Source organism: Catharus ustulatus, chromosome 3, assembly GCF_009819885.2.
Source record: "Catharus ustulatus isolate bCatUst1 chromosome 3, bCatUst1.pri.v2, whole genome shotgun sequence".
Lineage (NCBI taxonomy): Eukaryota > Metazoa > Chordata > Aves > Passeriformes > Turdidae > Catharus > Catharus ustulatus.
This window is the reverse complement of record NC_046223.1, coordinates 81,448,367-81,471,113: the sequence shown is the minus strand read 5'-3', so window position 1 is coordinate 81,471,113 and position 22,747 is coordinate 81,448,367. Positions and strand designations below refer to the sequence as shown.

Genomic DNA, 22,747 nt, shown 5'->3' with positions numbered 1-22,747 from the left:
CTCAAATATGAAACTTTACTGATACTATAATCATTCTGGAAAACTGCCAAGGAAAGGTATATGTGGCCCTTGCAATGAGAACTGTGAAACCAAATTCGATGAAGAAATTATTTAAATATTTTACTGCAAATTGTAGAAATAGAGAAACAAATGAAGAATTAAAGAAAAAAGAAATCCTACCTGATTTACTGTCTATGTACAGCTTCATTTCCCCCCTAGGATTACTGCTTTGCAGATATCAAGGACATTTTTTTAAGTGTACAGGAGCTATTTATTATTTCCTTGGGTAGATCAGCATCCTTCTACTTTTTCTAGTATGGGCATAATCTAGTTTAGTTCTATCTTCCTCCTTATTTGCCACCCTTCTCTAAGAGCTACCAACTTTCTCATCAGAGCTCTAACAGACCCCAAGCTTGCAGAGCTTACCTGGTTTTGAAGACTTTATTTTAGGATAGAAATGATGGAAAAAATGGATATCTGAGAATCAATTACCAGGAGCTGAAGTGACAATTAAGCTACAGGACTTGTCTGTGGGGAATACTATACTGGAAGTGCTCACTTCCAGTTAAAACAGCTGTACAATAAAAATGTGGTTTTTCTCCAGCCTTTAATCTCGTACTTAGAAAAGTCCAGAGAGAAAGGCAAGATGAGTATTTGCACCACTATATTAGTTACTTAAAATTTAGGAACTAGTTTCTGTATGTAATCCACAGGGAGAGATTGGCACCTCTAGAAAGTGATTTGAAAGATTCAGTGAGGCAACCACCAAGCACTTTTCTTAAGAGCATCCCTGACTCGCCCTTGGAATCAACTGTTTTCCACCACCTATACAAGGAACCTGCAGGGTCTATGGTGACTGAAATTAGATCATACGACCTTCTTTATAGGTATTCTAATTAGACAGGATATTATCTACAACCCCGTTTCCTTTCAAAGCTGGTATCCTGCATAATTATCTCATTTGATATTTCTTCTACCTCTGTGTTATTGTTTGCAATCCTATTCTTTTTCATTTATCTAAATTTAATCTGCATTTGCCTTTTACTAGCCCTAAACCAGCACAGTACCTCTCAATACGATAATTTTTGCCATCAACTGCTTTTTCTCCAATGTTATCAGTATCTGACATTTAAAATATTTCTCATTCATGATATTCACCATCCATTTTACATATACTACAAAGAAAGGTCTCAGAAACAATTTCCTAGTCAAAGAATTTCCCTATTATACCATCTCTCACCCTTTGCAACTTCAACGTCTTGATTTATTCATGAGTAATTTATTTTAAAGACATTATCATCTGCATTTCGCAAAGGTACTACAAGTTCAAGCTCATTTATCAAGTTCAACCTCATTTGTTCAGTTCAGATTCAAAATAATTCACCTCTAAAAAGCTTAATAAATTTAGATACTCTCTGCCTATAAACTGTACTGTAACAATTTGCTTTCTTTCCCCTCAAAGCCTGATCTTGGATGATGTTCTCATTCTTTAAAACAATAAACAACTAAGAAATAGTTTTAAAATATGCCTAAAACATCTTCTGTTGCCCCTTTCAATTAGAATTAATTTCTAATAGTGTCTGATATTTATAATTTTACTTAGAATCTATTTTTTATTTTTTCTTTCTCTTTGACTGTTATCCATCCCACTGCCTTTATTTCAATTGCCTCTACTACTAACAAAAGCCTCTAATAGAGAAAGAAAAGATAAAGAACTTATTTAAAAAATCAGAACATATTAATTAAGAACAATCATGATCACAAATATGGTACGAAATGAGTATTTTCTGATGGAAACAATAAAGACACACAATTTTAGGAGACTACTTTCTCTGAGAAGACAATTATCTACAATAAGTCTCCTAAATTGCTTATAACTCCAAGAAACTTAAGCACACTGCCATACTGCATGACTATTATATTCTAGTAAAAAAAAAAAAAAGAAAATGCAATCACATTCATGGAAACTAACCATGGGGATGTCTACATCAAAGGAAAAAACAGTCCCTACTGCCACTCAGTCAAGCATAGGAGCTGGCCTCATAAACAGCTGTTGTCATCAAGGTATCCTCAATTATTCAGAACAAATTACACTCTCTATGTGCAGAGGCACACCCAAACCAGGTTTGACAATGCAGTTATAATAGAAGAACAGCTGCAGCAACAAATTACCATGTTCAAGAGCTTAAAATCATCATGGACAAATCATTCTCTCTGCCACATGATTTTTGTAAAATATAAGAAAGCAAAACAAAAGACGTTGCCAACCCCAAATCACCCATGTATGGGAGCCAGAACACTCTCAAACACTGAAGCGTGTGAAAGAACAATGTGACAAAGAGGACAAGGACAATAGCAAAGTACAACTTGCACTACAGCACAAGAAATCTGGCAGTTTTATAATGACCTGATCAGTTATTCCACTGTGACAAATATGAAGGTTCAACGCAAAGCAGATGAGAAATATCTGCAATATCTACATTCATCTACAGCTAAAACAAACCTTTCATTTCCAGGATCTTTCTAAGCAATTTTCAGTTGATATTGAGCAATAACTTTATGGTTCAGAAACAGAGCTTAAGCCTTTTGTTTTGTCATCTTTTCAAAGTAGAAAATAAACTGCCTATTAATGTGTTATTATAATGAGACATAATCTGCATGTCCTAATGCTCACATTCATCACAGTGTATTTCCATACCACTGGGCATAGCAAAACTACCATAAGAATAACTTAAGAATAATCTGCTTACTGCTTTGAAAATCCAGTTTTCTGTAAGACTGTACCTCTCAGAATGGTATCTGTAGGGGGTCAGTGGTAAATATGTGGAAAATTACCAGTAAGGTAAGAAAGCAAATGAATTCAAGAAAAAGGAATGCTGAGACAAAAAAAAAAAAAAAAAATCCCTAAAATCTCATGGCACATATATTAGCTACTACTGGTTTCAAATTTCATTACTTATCAAACAAAAGGAAAAGGAAAAACTCCAAATCAAATATCTCTAATGTGATAAAAAACTGCTTTTTGGCTTAATATTGTGAGTAGCATGACAGAAGCACCCCAACCAAAACAACTGAAGGAGAAAATACTAATGGTCTCAGGGATTAATTCTGTAGGCTGTTCCTAAGGGTCAGTGTTGCTCGTTGAACAGGGCTGCACACAAGACTATAGGAGAAGGGAAGGTGTGAATGTTAGCCTGACTGTGACCTCCAAGCATATATACAAGTGTTGTTTCCTCAGGTATCCTGTGTTGGAATGCTGTTACACACCCTCTTTCCTTACTAATGCACAGTTACACCCCATTTCATAGATTTACAAAGTCTCTTGGCTTATTTACATCCAATAGCTACTCACAGGCTGCTACTCCTGAGCTTTGCTGCTACCGCTGCCACTTCAAATTTCTTTTCTTCTTTGCTATATTTCTTTTAAAATTAGTTATGTGGCTCTGAACAATCTATAAATCTCTTGAGTTTTAGAGATATTTCTGAGAACACCAGCTTCTCTCAGCTCCAGTTAGACTCACAAATTTTTAGATTAAGCCAGAGATGCTTTATTTTCAACATATACCGCATACACCATTAAAAAATCCATACTGTGTCATTATAGGAAAACAGCTGCAGAATGACTTCAAAGGAAAACACTCATCTTTCTTCTACTAAACAAACATTTTAGTAAAGAAAACACAGCATGTTCTTTGAAAGAGGACCATAGGATCTCTGGAATATAATGCAATTCTACCTCTTAATGGAAAAAGGGTGCATCTTTTTGTATTCTCTGTATTATGAGAAAAGCAGACACTTTTAAGGTAAACATTTAACAGGAAAAATCCCAAGATATTAAGAATGGAAGTACCGAAAGCTTTGTATAATGCAAGTTGTGGTCACAGCCATCGGAAAAGATAAGGAACAACAGACAGGAATACCGTATGCTCATATTACAGACTGAAATTAAGCTCTATTCGATCAGTGACAAAAGAGGCTCAGAAACATCCAACTCTAAAATTTCCCAATAATATACCCTTATGAACTAGTTAAGTTTCACAGTAGTGACTGCTTATACTCCAAAATATCACAGAACCTGAAAAATTCAGGTCAGAAGGGACACCCAGCCAACACCCAATTCAGCCTCCTGCTCTAGGCTGGTTAACTTCAAAGACGAGTCAGGTTGCTCCAGGTCTCTTCCAGTTAAACTTTTAAAATCTCCACAGACAGAGATTTTACAGTGTCTTCAGGAAACCTGCTGCTGTGCCCAACCAATCTCCATGCAAAATTTTTCTTACATTCAACTGGAATTTTCCTGCTTCTCCTTCCCCAGGGATCTCTGAGAAGTATCTTTCTTTTTTTTCTGCAATCTCACTTTAGATGATGGAGGACTGCAATCTCACTTTAGATGATGGAGGATTGCAATTAGCGCCTTTCTCTTCTAAACAAATACTATTTCTTTAATGTCTCCACACAGGCCATATGCTCTTCCCTTCACCATGACCCCCACAGAGGTCACTCCAGAGGCTTCTCATGCCCCAGGCAGCCCAGAACTGTGCATAGTTACACAAGGTGTCTCTCAGAAATGCTTGAGCAGAGAGCAGGGACCTTCCTGCTGGCAACACCCCAGCTAAGACAACCCAGGGTATGGTTGACCTTTCCCAGTGCCACAACATGTGGCTGGCTCAGCTCAACTTGGGACCTTGGGGTGTTGCTCTGTAGAGCTGCTGTGCAGCCACCCAAAGGCTCCAGCTCACTCTGCCCCTGATGCACAACTCTAAATTTGCTGCTCCTGAACTTGCTGAGGTTCCTTTGTCAGCACTTGTTTTCCTAAGCTTTTTGAGAAATGAGGTAGGATCATACTGGTTTTGTATTGCTAAGAGGCATTTGTAAGCCCAGGAAATGGAAGGTTTGAAAAAACTGCAATCTGTTCATTTTTACAATGCCCATGAAAAGCATTTGAAGGCTTTTACTCTCTACACAGTTAATGTAGAGGTAAATAGAAAACAACAAAAAATGCCCAATAAATTAAGATCTGCAATCAATTAACTATATTTTAACCTTTCAGAAGGTTTAATTCACCCCATGCTTGTGAAGAACAAACTTGGATTTAAAAAAAACCCAAAAAACTATTAGGAGCTGAAACAAAATCTGTCCCCCCTCAAAAAACCCCCAGAAACTCAACCAAAAATCCCAAAGAAAATCATATTCCAAAACAAAAAAACCAATTTTTCTATCTTCCTGGCAGCAACAAGAGAAAACTGCAGAGGTAATATTCCTAATTCTGTGGACTTCTATGGAACACTGCATGCTTTACAGAGAAACATTTTTTAAACTGAATTCATAGCTATAATCATGACAAAAAGCAAAATGGGGCCTGATCCATCCGAAGAGAGTGAATTTATAAATTATAGCTCATTAACATTTTGTTCTTAGGGGCAGCAATTGTGACAGTATACAAAATCACTGCTTCAGTTTTTGCAGTGCTAATGCATATTTTATAGTCATTCTCCTTCTGTTTACATCACCAGTTCTAAGGCTAGATTTTTTAAAAAGTATTTTATTTTTGCTCCATAATATGTCTACAGAGAATAAATATGTCCACTGTATGCTGGCATTTACCGTAATATAAATGCAAATATATAATATATTACTATTTATTTATATTATTGGTGTCTAAAATTGAGAGCTCTAATATTCCAGGATCTGTAGAAACACACAGGCTGTCAGGACTTCATGCCCTTAAGAGAAGCAAGCATGATTGAGAAAAGCTGCAACAATGTCAAAATGTAGAGAAAGGTAAGGAAGAAGTCAAGGGATAAAGAATTCAGCCATATACTTTTTTCCTTTCCTAATTAATTCTCAAAGTAATGGTTTAAAAGTACCTTTTTTTTTCAAAATGAGCTAAATTACTACCTTTGACAAACATATAATTTGGGAATGAGCAGTTGTTTTTTTGCAAGCACCTTACATTCTCTAACTTGCAGTTAGTTCAGTAAATTCTCCTTAGCACTTCCCCACCTTCTTTACAAGATATCAACTCTGGGGGTATGGCAGAACCTCCCATGGATTCTGTTACTGCTGTCATGAATTCAGAATTTAATTATTGAATATGTTCACATTATTGTTTAGGACACAAAGAAAGGTATCTGGAGCTTGGCATAGAAGATTTCAAGATGTCTAAGCACTCTAAACACAAGATGTCTAAGTTCCACCAAGTGCACTCCAAGTCCCACGGTGTCCTCTTGAATCTTGCTGCTGAGGATTATTAACTTTAATATAAAACCTTTCATCATTCCTGCCAAAGGCAAATACAGTCTACAACCCTAAGCCAGGTAATTTTTCATGTATCTAAGAGAACCCTGAAGATAAAAAAAAAACATGCTGAATTTGACTCAGTACAGTGGAATGATGTAGAAACAGTGGAAAAGAAAGGAATGAGTGGAAAAGGACATGTTCAGGCTACAGAAGCCATTATCTCAGCACTGTATGACTTCCCATGAGAAGACTGTACATTGTCATCTTGTACCACTAAAAATTAGGGAAAAAAACTAATTTCCCACAATATTGAGACATTTATTTTGAAATATTATCTTTCCATCAGCCTATTTTTCTAAGTTTTGGTGCTAAAACTGTTTCCATGTGTTGACTTCTGCATGACACCCAATTATAGGTGGTTAGCACAAAAGACAGAATAATAAAAACAAAGAGAGATTTCTTGACACAGTTTCTCAACAGGCCGATACTAGCAATTCCAATGATGCCCAGTACAGCTTCTACTAGTAGCAAGAGGATATGAAAATCCTGCTGTAAAATCCCACAAAACTGTAAAATATAAGAGCCACACACCAGTTCTCTTGGAAGACTGTTAACAATAATAAGTATATAGGCTTACTGTTGATTACTTTGTTCTAAAGATGCAGTTTGAACTTCAGAAGAGGTAGACTATACAGCTTTATCCTCATTCTGTGTGTTTTAATTTAGAGTGACTGTGTTCAGATTACCTTGATTTATCTTCTTTCAATCACTAAATCATGTAATTATCACATTCCTTCTCAACACTGTCAAGGTATTTGTTCCTAGTAGAAGCTGGATCCAGATCTGTAGCTCTCAAAGCATTCTTTAGCTTTCAGAACAAAAATATTTCTGTCCAGCATAACCCACTTGCTGTCCTATCATTACTTTCCTAGCCAAAAATAATCTTCTCCCGTTTTTCTTCCCCTCACTGTTCACTGTTAATTCTGATAATAAGAAGATGAAACAATCCTCTGACACTATCTTGCTAAGCTAACAAAGGTTACAGCTATTTGTCTTCAATTTGACAGGCCCCTGTTCAACCCAGTGATGTCTCTTTCTGTCTGAAATTACTTGTCTTCAGTGTGAACAACCAGAACCAAACACTTACAGATAAATCTGCATTTCTGCTTTCTCAGGAACATCTCACTGCAGAGATTCTAAGGCTGTACCATCTTCAAGCTGAAGACATGATTTCCCTAGGTCATATTCGATGGCATTTCACATCACTTAAAACACAGTAACAGCACAAAACTAAGAAGGGGAGATAGGCTACAAAAACAAAACTCAGGTTATGACTTGATCATGATAAATGAGAAATTGTTTTGTTCTACTATTTGCTCTGGTAGTGAACACAAAAACCTCTGTGATTATGTATGCAAGTCCAGGAAGCAAAGCATCAAATAATGACACCAACATACTCTTAGTGGCTGTCAACAGGCTCAAAGGGAAAACCTTTAAACATTTTTTGCTAAAAAACTTTACAGACCCCACCGCTACTGTCGAGCTCTGTCTGGATAGTCCTCTCTGAATGTGGTGAAAGTTGGACTAATTCTAAATTTAGGGAAGAAAAACATGCCAGCTTCAGTTGAGAAATCAGCAACTTATCCTACCTTAAAAAATAACCTCTTAAGAGCAGCGAGATCATAAATTCATTCCTGTTCCCTCTTCTTCAGGAAAGGATTATTTGGTAAATTGTGGCCAACCATTTCAGTAATCAACTACAGAGGTTTGACACTGCTGAAGGAGTAATGAATTAGGTCTGACCTGGTTCTCAGACATCAGTTCAGCCTGTGTGTTTAGACAGAGGTAAGGCAACTATGTACATGAGGTTTCAGCTCTTGGGAACATTAAAGTAAATTCTCTGAGGTGCTGAGCAGTTCCTGGATGATCTTAAAGTACAGGTGAATGGATTTGTATCTGGAGAGTCTACATGTTTTGATTTGATATGATCAAAGAAATTATACTGGGGTGATTACCTGCTGCAAGGCCTCTCTCTGGCAGAACTTTACTATGCTTTATTATGTTTTTAATTAAAAGTGTATTCGCCATGGGAAAATGAGGCAGTTGGACAAATAATAGCTTAGAACCAAACTACATTCTTGGAGTGCAAACGGTCAGCTGCTAAAGCAATCAGCAACTCTGTACTCAAGTTTAATAAAATCACAGATTAGGGCTATTGAGGGCTGAGCAGAGATCTTGATTCCTTGCTAGTTCTTGACAGCAAGACTGCTGTAACTACAGCAGTAAATTCCCCAGAAGCAAACTCAAAACTCAGAATTTTCCACTGGAATCCTATAATCAAAAACAAAATACTAACAACATATGATTTTCAAAATACTCTTTTCAATGTAACTTTCCTCATATTCTATCAAATCGAACAATTCTATTTTGAACAAAGTAGTAGTTACTATGAAACTTTTAATAACTACTCTTAAAATACTAAAAATAAAACAGTAGTAATTAATCTTTATTTAAATGGTAATTTAATGTGCTAAGAAAGCCAAAAAATGAAACTAGTCATTAGCTCATAGTAAAGACTGCCAGAAGCTTCATTACTTATTAATAATGGAGAACACAGTGTACTGAACCATTTCCCCTAACCCCAGAAGCTACTAGGAACTGAACTGCAAAAACTGACAATCCTAATAAATTGATTAAGCAGAATGATTTTCTTTATAGATATAATTACTACATATAGTAGCTAAGTTTTTGTTGTAGTCTACGTTGATCAAATCTCAATTTTAAAAACAATGTGTCATAAAACCCCAGTAACATACCCTTCTATTATTATGGGCAATTATTATGTATACTGGGAAAATGGATTTAGTTACTTCTAATAAACACAAAATTTCTACGATAAGGTTTTTGCTTTAATAGCTTCCTTGTTAGCAAAAGAATACTAACAATATTTAGGGAAAAAAGGCTGAAGAAAGCTTGCCAGTTAATTCCAGCTGATGACAATACTTTATCTTCTTGATCAAGACTATCACTTACAGAAACCTTTTCCATTTCATCAAATTTCCAAGAGATGTTTAATAAATACCAATTAAGATCCAAAGAAAGTTGCAAATCATTGCATTGCTCCAGAGGTCTTTGAAAGAAAGCAGAAGTGTATGATAGTAACCACTACTATTTATTTAGAAACAAAACTAAATTATTAAAAGTAACTACCCTCTATTAAATTGATTCCTTCAATATAACCGTAAAGAACAATCCCCTGGAAAAAAATGAAAAACCATCACTACAGTAGAATTTTGAAATAATTAATTGTCCCATGAGCTAACTGAAACAACCATCATTTATATAAGGCACTGAACTTACTCAAACTCACTAAATATTACCCTGTAATCAGAAATACTCTGCAAAAACGTAAATGTTCGATCATAAACTCTGTCCAAAGTAACAACATAAAAAATCTTTAAATAAATTAAAATACTTATGAACTCATCTATCATTAGAAGAGTTAAGGTTCAAGCAGATCCCTCTAACCAGAAAAACTCTTTTTTCCCATTTTTTCTATCCATCTGCTACCAGATGCAAGATTCAAAAGCTTCAGACGCGAATTATTCACATTTCTCTTGCGTAACGAAGCACAGATATCCAACATCTATCAAGCACAACCACCGATACCACTGAAAGCAAGTTGAGGAGGAAGATCAGGTAATTTCAGTTAATCTTATCAGTTCAGCCATGTCTCAGAAACATTATAAATATTAATATATATTAATGAATTATTGATATAAGAAAGAAAGACATAGAAAAATCATCCTAGATGAGACATTACTATTTCAAACTCTTTTCCCAGAATTGCCATCTACAATTCTTCATCATCAAAGACATTGGTGCAATTATCTCCTGCACAGTTTTGGAAAATCAAACATGTTTGCTTTTGGGAAAGGATTATTTGATAAGGAGTTTTTCTTTCTGCAGTTTTAGAAATGCACATAAACTGAAACATGAATATATGAGTACTAGCATGGCAGTTTATATGTTTACTATGAATATTTCAAAGACTTGGTAACATTCCTACTTGTCCAACTGAAAGTGCACTAAAATGCACTGGAAGTACTGCTGTCTAATAATGGTCCACTTTGAGTAATAAATCTATACTGGCAGAGGACTTGTAGTGGTTTGGAGCATTCCTTAATGCATACATTTGGCAGAAAATGCCATATCTTAATAGAATACGTAATACTTGGGATGTTTGCAAATGAACATGAGTGGGTAATTTATAACAAGAGAGACCAATCTATCACACAGTGTGAAAAAGCATATTTGAACTAAAAGGTTATAAAGACTCTGCCTTATATATATTCAAGGACCATATGTAGTTCACTGGTCTTTTAACTGATGGGATCATTAGCAAAAGCATATTAAACACCTGAAGAAGAGCTGGGGGAAGAATGAAAGAAACCTGTGTCAACAGTTACGAAAGACCATTGTACATCTCCAGACTATAAAAACAGTGTGCAAACATACACCTATATATATCCCTATAGCTCCACAAATAAGTTGTATTTTACAGAGTATAGCTTGTGGAATTAGCTTATTCAAACTTTTCAATGTAATCGCCAATAATTAAGTGGAAAATAGGCTTTGTTTTTTGAAGGCAGCAACTGAAATTCATTTGATTATCCACTAAACCTATTCTGTGGCAAATGCAATATTTAGGATGAGTCTACACCAGTGACATACTACCAGAAAGTCTAATATTAACTTGCTCAAATTAACTGTATATCAGGTATTTGCCAAGCATGGTACCATATATAAAGAACTGCAGACACAATAGAAAATGCTATTGTGTCCATATCTTCAACACTATGCCATCCCCTGCTCTAAAAAAAAGCAATATTAGAAATACAGAAGGGCATTTAAAACAAAAAATTGATTGGAGATACAGGATGGATTTTGGGAGCAATTAAATAAATGAACTTTCTGTGGCCAGGAGGATGCAAGATGGGGTAATGTGGAGGGGATGATAAAAATCAGGAATAGAGAATGACTGCTCATTACTTCTCTCTACATAAGGGCTAGGTTGAACCAAAATGAATAATTTGGCAATAAATTGAAAAGATAAAAAATTACCTTAATTCACAATGATAGTAAGGCTTTGTATGTTGAAAATTTAGTGGAAAATCCCTCAAGCACACTGAGGGAGGAAAGTCCAACTGAGTCCACAAAGGAACAGGATGCAGATACCATTTCCAGCAGAGAAGACCCTGCATGCAAATTGCAGTAAGCTGTCTGCATGCTTTATATTTATCCTGTTAGTGCTCTCTTTCCCTAAGCATTTGCAAGTGGCCTGTCACTCAGTCCTGCAGCTGGATCCTGTACAGCATCTCTGCACCTGTCCTGTGAGTAGAAGGGTCTCTCCCTGCCCAAAGTATTTCTGCAAGCAGCGGAAAACAAGTGGGGTTTTTACCTCTTCTCTCTCACTTCCACTCAGTGGACTTAAGCTCTTCCCAGCCATGGGGAAAAACTCCCATTTTGCTACTTATTCTTTTAACTGCATGGAGCAGGCAGAAAAGGAACTTCATTTAGAACGGAGGAACAGTTAACTTTTATAAAGTTTTTAATGAAGCACTAGGCTTAAGAGGTATCAAGAAAAGTATACAAGGTTATTTTTGCAAGAACTTCTAGCAGGCTGCTTCATGCGAGTAACATTTTAATTGTTTGGTTATTAGCCAAACCGAATAATACACATGTAGGAACTGGGAAGATGAGATAAATAGGAAGATGAAAATCACACATTTCTTATTTTAAAATAATTTTAATACAGTACCAAGGTTTCAGTTATAAAAAGTATTTGCTAGACAGTTGGGAATACTGTTTAGCAACATAACTGTGGATGGCAAAAAACCACAACTGAGTTTAGAAATTAAGTCTCATTTTGATTTAAAACAAAAACAAGGTTTTTTAAAATCTGAAGTACAAGCATATGCACATGATGGAGGGAACAATGCAGTCAAGAGTGCAGAATATGTAATAATTACAGGTATAATCTGGACTTCAGTATTCTAAAACACAATACCACATTTCCACATTGCACTGTAATGGCTGACACGCTAATGCCTCCCTCTCTTTGTTCGAATGAAAACATCAGTGACACTCATCAGAATCAGTCCATATATTCTTGTAAGACATTTTTGTTTGCAAGTGACATGGCAATAACTAATTAGCAACTGGCAATTAGGAACATGAAGCTATTATAGTTCCACTGAAGAAAAAGAAACAATAAGTCATAAAAGACAAATTATTTTCCAGCAATTGTATGAGTCTTTCATAATAAATCTAATAATACTGGGTAAACAATCTGTGCTTTTTACTGCAGTGTCTTCCCTGTCAAGGATCACTTAAAGAACTACAGGGCTTCAAAAGTAGCTTAGTTTTGAAATGTCTCTGACAACAAAACCTTCTGGTAATTAAACCAGAGTCAAAATTAATCAAAAGGTGATTGGAAAAACTAAACTTCTTTGACAAGTTAAGAGCACAGATTAAACCAAAAGTAAAGCCAGAATATGGTAAACATAACCAAAGCAGCACTATTTCACATTGTTTTTCCTGAAGCTATATTGATAACTTAAAGTCCTGAAGTTCTCTAAATCATACAGAAGTGAAATAATTGAAATAGCCCCCTCCCCCCCAGCTTATTAATCATACCTTAATTTGTGCAAAAGGTCTGTCAAAGTTTCCAACATAAAGAAGACCAACATTCTGGGTGAGTAGCCTAAAAAATGAAAAGAATCTTTTAAGATACCACTTTACAGTCATAAGTTTTTTCAGCATCTGCAGCAATTAAATAAAATAAAACCGTAGCAGGGCAACAGTCTTCACCATGATAGTAAGAGCTACCCTTGCAAATCTGATTGCACAATCCTGTTTCAACTACTACAAAAAAGGGAAGATGTTCATCAAAGATGGGTGCACACCAGTAATTCATGTTTATGTTGCAAGCAGGTCTTCAACAAAATCATTTCATAGTGATTCATTGTGACGGGTGTCACTCAGTAATGTGGAAGAATGGCAGGTATGTGCCTTTTCTATTTATTACAGATTATTAGAGACAAAGAGACAGCAAAAGAATCGTTAACACACACATTCAAAGCAGCAAGCCCACGAGTTAAAACAGATTAAGGCACATAAAAGCATGCACAGTAATACAAAAATGGCATCACTACAAGTAGAGAAATAACAGAGAATCTCTGTAATATTGCCTAATGGTTTGCTAAATAAAAAGAGCCCCAGATACATCTTGTGTTTGCTGTTCCTTCAAGTCTTAATAAAGTTGTTGCATACACCACTGAGATCCAGAGGGACAGTGGGTAAGCTGTCTCAAATTCACACTTCTAGAAAAGAGTTTGATTTCTGCAGATACCGCGGAAGTCAATGCTATCAGTACAAAAACTCCAAATTCCAGAGGAGCATTAGGGCACTGCTGTTATATGAACAGGCTGACAAGAACATCACTGGCCAGCAAAAAGGGCAGGAGAGCAGTGTTCTGTTCTGACTGGGTAATTACAATGTTCTTCTTGCTAAGCAAAGGCCCAGCAATCATTCCCTCCAGCTTCGAGCCTCATAACCATTGTACTGAAATACAGGTTCTTCATAATAATGAGAACTTTTTTCATGACAAACCCTGGAAAGAGTTTCTGTTCTGATTAAAAGGGGCATTGAAAACGCATCACACTCTTCAGTAGCTCCAAGTTTTCATTTAGTGTTCGCTATTTTATTTTTTCTTTCAATTTTACATCTCATTCCCTTTAGCAATAAGGCCTCACATATGAGTTAAATAGCCAGAATTAAGTAAAAATGTAGGCATCACTCAGCTTAAGCAATGACACTGAGATGTCTTTCTTACATTATTAAGCATACATAAATATATATATTTATAGATATATACACACACACACTTATAATTCATACCAAGATTTTTTTTATAACTAAGCCACCTGTCATTTTCAATTCATTTCTCACCATTGCCAGGCTTGTTTTCATAAACAAAAGAAAACAGAAACTTAGATGGCAGTAAGTAATTTTGAGATTTTGAGCCCACAGAACATACATACCTTAGTATGATCTTGATTCTTCCCAGTTGTGACAACAATATGATATATATGACTTTAAACTGGTTCACCAAGAGTGGGAATTGGTGAAACTCAGCAAAATGACAAAGTCAAAACATTCACACATATAAAACAGTTAAGTAAGAAGAGGTGTTGAACTATGACTCTTCAAAAACCTTTCTATAAAAATATATATAAAAATTTCCAGTGCACTGACAGAAATACCCAAAGAAAGAAAAGACCAGTAAGGATCAGACCACGTAAGCCACAGTACAGACAGACAAGTGGACTCCTCCCTTTCCTTATCAGTGTGCCAGTCTCCATCAGGAAGATTTGTACTGTTATACAATGGTTCAGCAGAGATATAATAAGTCAGGCTAAGCATATTGAGCTCATTTTCAGTCACAGTAAGTCCAATTTATTCAGAACTCAGGTGTCTGGAACCAGGAAATCCAGCATATTGATCTAGTTTTCTCCTAGAGCTATAAAGTAAAATAAGAAACTATTTAATGGTTTTCTAAATTGAAAGAAACATATGGGAAGTAATTAGCAAAGAAGATTTAAAGAGACTACAAAGAGAATTCAAGGTAGGTCATCCTATTTCAGAGAGAAGCACCTTAAAGCAACAAAGTACTCTTACAAAGAACTGTGCATAATTATTATAAGACAGAAAAGAAAAACAAAATAATGCACTAGTTGCATTTCTAGAAAGGACCTTAAAAAAAGAGAAGACATTCAGAGTGATAATTCCCATGTGGTTATTCTTCACATTTTCTTTACCAGATGGAAATGTAGGACCATTCAAAATTAAAGTCTTTAGGATTGCTTTAGTTAAAAGTAACAAGAATCCAGGGAACTTTAAGACTGGTCTTTCCAGGAGACTGCCCAGTTGTCTACACAGATTTAAGATGCTATCACTGATGTGCACTTCAAATAAACTGCAAGACTTGGCTTCCTTAATAAGATCGATATTGACACAGTACAAGCTGATTACTATTCATTCATCTTTCACTGCCTCTGCTAAGTATTTTACTTACAACTTTTTATTTGTACTCACATGGCACTTCAAAAGGCAACGTTAATGCAATGCTAGGAAAATTTTTAGGAAACTGAGTTATTTGTAGCTCTCCCTTCCTTAAGTAAGAGGTTGCATTCTATATTTCTCTAGTTTCAACATTCTTATTGAGTTCTGTAGCTCACAATTATGTCACCAGTACGTAGTCAGTTTCCATTTAAGAATTCAAGAAGGTTGAAATGAGCACCTCAATATGATCATAATTTAACGTTCTGAAATATCTGGGGTTTCTGCCCCTAAGTGGTCTGAGCAATTAAAAAATACCCCATCTCACTACTAGCCTAAGTTTTTTTACTCTAGGTCTTTCTTATGAGCACAGTCTCTATTTCAGAGGCTGAGCTCACACAGAGGAGGCAAGTAGGCTGTGACAAGAGTCACTGCTGAGGCTCTGAATAAGCCAAGCTACTGCAATAGTGTTACCATCTCCTCAGTAGCCACCAGCGGCAGTACCAAAAAGCCATGTGCCATTGAGGAGACCGGAGAGACAGAGGAGCATGTGCCAAACTCCATCTGACCCACACAAACTCAGCACAACTGACCTCTAAATGACACTTGGGTGTACCTCCCACCAGTCAGAAAGTTCAAACTATACACAGCTGGTTTTGGAGTTCTTTACTACAATACCAGGGTGTATTTTTACATACCTAATATTAACTTTATATTATAAATGTCAACATGTCTAAATTGATACAGATATTATCCCCTAATACTCTCAACTAATTACCCTTTGCCCTTAAAGACTTCCCAATGGTAAGCAGGTTTGGTTATAAGCACTTAAATGCCAATCCTGTCTTTTAAATGTCAGTCTTCTATTTCTTACTTAGTTTAACAATTGCATAGTTCTGCTCTTAAAACACCATCAGCAGTACTCAACACAAAACCCTGACATAAGTTGGACATGACTTGAAATTGGCCAAAATCGATAGCAGGCTATGAAACAGTGATGACAGTTCCACTGCCACTTTAAATTTCACTTCAAATAATTACCTCAAAATTATGAGAAACAATCATCAGAAATATGAATGCTTTACTGGCACACACATTCATTTTTAATTAAGAATATGCAGCAATATACAAAATTGCCTAGCTTACAGACTGTCATATATTTTATTTGTAGTCTCTTCCATTCAACACGTTATCCATAAATTCCCATTTTTTTCTGCACATCGAAGAAAAGAAACATGACTCCAAGAAACAGTAGTTCTTTAAGATGTGCTGTGCATATGTAACACAGCACTCTGTGCTTTTTTCACCTATACATCCAAGTGAGCAGATCTCTAGCCCAACATGCCTGTAAGGGCTGCAGAGTTATATTTCAATGGAAACTACAGTAATTTCACGACCATAAGGTGCACCCCCTGGAAGTCGGCAAATTTCACAACTTTGTAGATCATATAAGGTGCACCGGACTATGAGGTGCACTTTTTTTTTTGCAGTGAAGATCTGTGCCGCGCACAACAAAGTAATGAATTAGTAACGGAATCCTCCAATCATGGAGTCACTGGCATGTGCTCAAATCGGAAACATTTTAACAGATTGCTGTAGCCTTTAAACGCGGCCCCAAGTGCCCTCCCCGTGCGTGGGCGGGCCCCAGCACTCCCGCCCACTCCCAGCTGGCGAGGCGGGGCTCAGGGCGGCCGCGGCTCACGGCTGCTGCGTTTCAGGGCGGCCACGGCTCACATCTCGGGGTTGCTGCAGTTCAGGGCAGCTCAGGGCCGCCTGCGGCTCGGGGCGCACACCGCTGCCCGCTCCCTCTCTCCCTGTGCAGCTCCTGCTGGCCGGAGGCTGCCCGCTCCCGCCCCTCCTCGCAGCTCGGCGATCCCATGGCGCTGGCCCCCCTTGCGGCTCGGCTCACGGCTCGCACTTTTTTTTTGTGCAGCGAGGAGCTGCGCCGTGTGCAACAAAGGAACGAATTACTGGCAGGTACTCAGTTTGCAAACATTTTTCACAGATTGGCGTAGCCTTTAAACGCAGTCCCAGGTGCCCTCCCTGTGCCGCAGGCCATGGCACTCCCACCCAACCCCATCACCGGCTGGTGCAGCTCGCAGCTCCTGGCTACCACCACGCAGCTGCGGGTCCCGGCCTCCCCTGCCCGGCGGCCACTGTTGCCATGGGCCCAGGCACTCCCGCCTGGCGCTAGCTGGCGCAGCTACCCCTGCGCCTCAGCCGTGGCCACCACCACCCGGCAGCTTCTCGTTCCCCCCGTGCCGGAGCCGGGGGCAGCTCCCTCCCTCCCTCCCCGCGCAGCTCCTGCCAGCTGCGGCCACCCATTCCCACCCCCACTCTCAACTCGGTGATCCCGCGGCACCGCCCCCCCATTGCGGCTCACACTTCGGGTTTGTAAATTTCGCAACTTTGTCCATTATATAAGGTGCACCAGACTATAAGGCGCACTTCCGGGTTTGGGCCAAAATTTTAGTCAAAAGGGTGCGCCTTATAGTCGTGAAATTACTATATATAAAAACCCCAAAAGTGTCAGGACAAAGTGTCAGAGTTTTGACAATATAATATCAAGGTCTTAAAAGCCCTTCCAGTATCAAGAAAATTCTGCTAGATAGTTATCACTAAATTTCCCTAGATTTGGATATAAAGATATACAATGTTTTCAAAATCCAAGCTGCAAGAGACAGGCACTGCTGTTTGTGGGGGAAGTTGACCATAAGAGCAGACATGGTCAGGCCAGGTGATCCAAAAAGTGACATGATGGTGGTTAATCAAACAAACACAGGACAGGACTAAGAACTTGGGTAAAAGGAAACTTGGAGAAAGCCACTGTGGGATGGCAGGGGATGTAAAACACAAGGGATGAGGAAGGTAGGAGTGAAAAGCAGCCCTCTGGGTTGGAATGCACTGGGCTGGAGAACACCAAATGATTGGAGAATGGGAGCAGCAGAAACTGATCTACCACAAAATTCATCCTTTCTGAGCATAGTTGACCTGGTCTGGGGGCTGGTACATTCCTAGTACCATTGCCTTCTTCTTATTGCCTTTTGCCACAGGAAGCAGAGTGACCCTTGGCTACGGACTTTATGAGGGCAGCCCATTTCAAAGAAGCCTGATTATTTCCTCTTCTCCACACACAGTCTGTTCCTGCTAAATTACTAATACTTGTTAAGATGAAGATGAATTACCCTTTCAGTACCTAAAGGAGGAGGGCAATAACACAGCTGGAGAGGAACTTTGTACAAGGGCCTATACTGATAGGACATGGGGGAATGGCTTTAAACTGAAACAAGGCAGGTTTAGATTAGATATTAGGAAGAAATTATTTCCTGTGAGGGTGGTGAGACACTGGAACATGTTGCTCAGATAAGCAATCTATCCCTGGAAGTGTTCAAGACTAGGGTGGATAGGGCTTTGAGCCACCTGATCTAGTGGGTGGTGTCCCTACCCATAGCAGAGGGTTAGAATTTTATGATCTTGAAGGTCCCCTCCAACCTAAACCATTTGATTTCAAGATAATACTGACAAAAATCCAGGCACTGCTCACCAAGACACCAATGCTCCAGCCATTAAGTAGTATTTTGTGAAGGCAGAAAAGCAGGTGCCAAAGAGTACCTTCATATTTTGTTTGGAGGTGTACCTTGAGGACACCACTACAGCTTGACCTGTAACCCAAATGCTCACTCCCTTCAGACTCAAAGGCTGCCTTGAATATCCGCTCAGGTTATCAAACAGGGTCACCCAAACTAGAGTTGAACATATTCACTTTTGAGTGGTTTGTACACCAAGCAGCTGTGAGTTTCCCTCTAGGCTACCTAGTGTTGCTGTGCAGATTACGGAAGGAGGCTACCAGAAAGGAGCAGGCAGAGAAATAAATGTGCAGGGAGGAGCCAGGAGCCGCTACCTCTCACAGGAGCAAGTTACTGCAGATTAGCTGAACGCGGTAATTTGCTCCTGTGCGAGGCAGCAGCTCCTGTGCTTGCTCTGGTGGGTGCAAGACTGGTGACACATCGTACAGGGACACAGACGAGAAGCTCTAGCCAACAGCACAGAGGTCAGATAGGCTTGGAAAGCAGGGAGTATGGAGTGAAAAACACAGTGTTTTCAGGAGGGCTGAAAAAAGGTAATAGGCATGGGAATGGTGGCATGTGTAGGAGAAAAATGATGATCAATGAACAAACATATAGCTTGGGGTGTCAGGTTTCTCTGGAAGAAAGCAGCCACACAACTAGCAGTGGTGGGCACAGAGCTGCCCGCAGTAATGCTTCAGCTACTCATGAGCCCTAGGAAACAGAACATTCAACTTCTTCCTCACATTTCAACAAAAGTGCTCACAAAATCCCAGAACTGATGACAATTTATCAAGTAATATCTGTATTTTATTAGGCAATCCTAAAATTTAACTCAACAAACATGTTTGAAGAGCAGTTCATTGCTCCACACAAGTCAAGCAGTTTGATACTTTATTTCTGGCTTATTCTTGATGGTTGCCTGCTTCACCAGCTCCTGCAACCACCAAAGCACCCGAGTCTAGATGAGTTTCATTCTAGATAAGTTTGTGTTTGCTTTTAGGAGCTTGGTAAGTGCTATAGCCTGCCATTAAAGCTTTGTTGGATGTAATAAAACTTCACTGTTGTATTTCATGATCACAAAGGTACTTGAGGGCACACAAAAATGCAGAAACTTCCAAAACTCATCTTGATATTGTGCATGTCTCTTTCTACTTGTAATGACAACATGGATGGAATTGACTGCTTTCTGCAAAGGATGAGAGGCAGTTTCTGCTGTGGTCTGTTCTCTTTTCTGAAAGAACTCTTTCCAGTTCAGACAGGTTTTTTTCTGGTTTATATGAACAGTGGATTGATACGTGAAACATCCTTGGTGTCTGCTTGGAAATTATTCAAGAGGAATTCCACTGATGAGATGATGAGATAAGGGATTAAAATACATGGATTACTTCCAAATTTAGAATCAGAAGCAGCAAAAAGCAGCTACACTGGTCCTGGGAACTGACATAACAACTTCATCCTTCATATGCTGTGGGCAGATTTGCACTCTTCACAGAGGTTGGTGGTGAAAAGATTTCAATCCTGGGAAGATGTATGCCAAGACTGGAATAGTTATGAAGCAAAATAGAAAGAAAAAAACATCCTGACACTCAGTGGGGTTACTGACTTTTCTGCACATCTGCATCTTTATTGCTAAGAACACCTCAGTGTACACATCCGTGGTTGATTAAGGCAAAAAATGCAACACACCCTGTTTTGAATATAAATTGGAGAGTCAGAAAAAAAGTTTTAGGAAAATCTCACAGTCTAAACTCCCAGATATAAATAGCAATATAATGGGGATTAATATTTGCTCTGAATGTTTTATGCTTAATTTTAAAATGTATCTTTTGTACGATAAGCATATACAAAGACTACACTGGTATACTCTTTAGGTGCTTTTAACTGTCTCTGAAAATCACTCTGGATGCATTTGCACATTTCTGGCAGAAATGACTGCTAGAAGTCTTGAACACAGATGAACACAGCCCTGACAACAGAAGTAACACCTTTGTAAGTTAAGTAACTGTATTTTCAAATACTGCTTGAATGTTCTTCACGGGTAGCTTTAAGGATAAAGGTAACTTTCATACATAATGTTATAAATTTTGCATTCAATTGTGCAAAGGAATTACAGTAATTTCATGACTATAAGGTGCACTGGATTATAAGGCGCACTTCCGGGTGTCAGCAAATTTCTGAACTTTTGCCCATATATAAGGTGCACCGGACTATAAGGCACACTTTTTTTTTGCAGCAAGGATCTGCTGCCGGCTCCCCCCGTGCGGTTGCTGGCCGAGGCCCCGCCTCCACCCAGCAGCTGCGGCCCCATAGGCCCCCCTGTACCCAGCAGCCGCGGCCCCACAGCCCCGCCTCCACCTGGCAGCCGTGACCCTGCAGGCCCGCCTCCACCCGGCTGCTGCGGCACCGCGGCCCTGCCTGCACCCACCGGCCACGGCCCTGCAGGCTAACCCCACGGCTCGCGGCTCACACTTCCGGGTTGGCAAATTTCCGACCTTTGTCCATATATAAGGCACACTGGACTATAAGGCTCGCTTCTGGGTTCAGTCCAAAATTTTAGTCAAAAGGGTGCACCTTATAGTCGCGATATTACTGTATTCCACTATGTCATTATTGCACATGGTGACCCAAGCACAAATAAAGCACTATGATACAGCAGAAAGGACATGTGATGAAGTTGATGTCCTTTTACAAACATAATAAATATTCTGCTTTTATCCTGTGTTCACTGAGGGAAAACTGCACTGTGCTGCAATGTCTTAGCCATAGGAAGAAAAGCAGCTTCCTAAGTAGTTTCTTGAAGAATCACTTGAATTGTACTACAGTGACATTCTAATTATATTTTGCTTCTTGCTTATGATAATCATTTCCTACTGGTTTAAAATTCTAATATTTCTAGGCATACAAAAACAAGAAGAAAATCAAAACAGCACAAACAGAGAATTATGAAAATGAATTACAAAAAATGATGTCAAAATAATTAACTTCCTATATTTAATTTTTAAGATCATTATTTCATTAACGTAATTCACTGACTATTGTAAGAGTAACATGAAAATACTACACTAGGTATTATGAAATATTTTTGAATTTATAAAAGGATCCAATACGAGTTCTAAAAAAGGCTAATAATCGTGCTTGAAAATTTAAACTGGCATACATATGTGGTCTGCAAACAACATGCATTTAATCTCTTTCTGGAAGTATAGAGAGTCAAGAACTTGACAGATCCACAGGAGTAGTGCATGCAGAACAAGGAGAATGGCAACACAGGGGTTTTCAAAGGCAAGACAGAAGAGCTGTCTCCTGCTTTCCACAGTGCATTTACCAAACCACCTGTTTGGACTACGAAAATATTCTAACAATAATTGTTACTCGTCAGTCAAGCAAAAAAAAATTTTGTGATAAATACAATCTATTCTAGTATAATCATTATGGTAAGGAGTAAACAAATAAGACTGTATAATAGACTGTATATCTGATTTAGGACATTCTTCCTCAAATTAGAGCACAAATTGAAAAAAGTTATGAGGGAATTGAAAGAGATATTATACACTGCTGCTTCCATCATAACAAATGCAAAAATCCCTGGGTTAGAACATGAGGGGAAAAAGGTTGGGAAGGAATACATTAAAGTTTGAAAAAAGAGACTGTAAAGAGTTTTATAATGCTAAATTCATCTCTACAAGAAACAACCCCCCAGAAATATAAGTAAACCTCTTTCATTCCATGAATTCTGAATTTGCAGAATACTCCCAGCCAAGTTAACGGTGACTGCAATTAACATAAAAGTGTATTCCAAACAATATTCCCAGGGAAAA

The 22,747-nt window shown here is 38.3% G+C and overlaps 1 protein-coding gene across 1 annotated transcript in view; it reads right to left on the bottom strand.

The window, feature by feature from the left end:
- RNGTT (RNA guanylyltransferase and 5'-phosphatase) overlaps positions 1–22,747 on the bottom strand; it is a 176,002-nt gene that overhangs the window by 21,708 nt on the left and 131,547 nt on the right. The window contains exon 14 of the mRNA XM_033055808.1: positions 12,937–13,003. Within this exon, the coding sequence (XP_032911699.1) occupies positions 12,937–13,003 (67 nt within the window). The remainder of the gene's footprint in view (positions 1–12,936; positions 13,004–22,747) is intronic.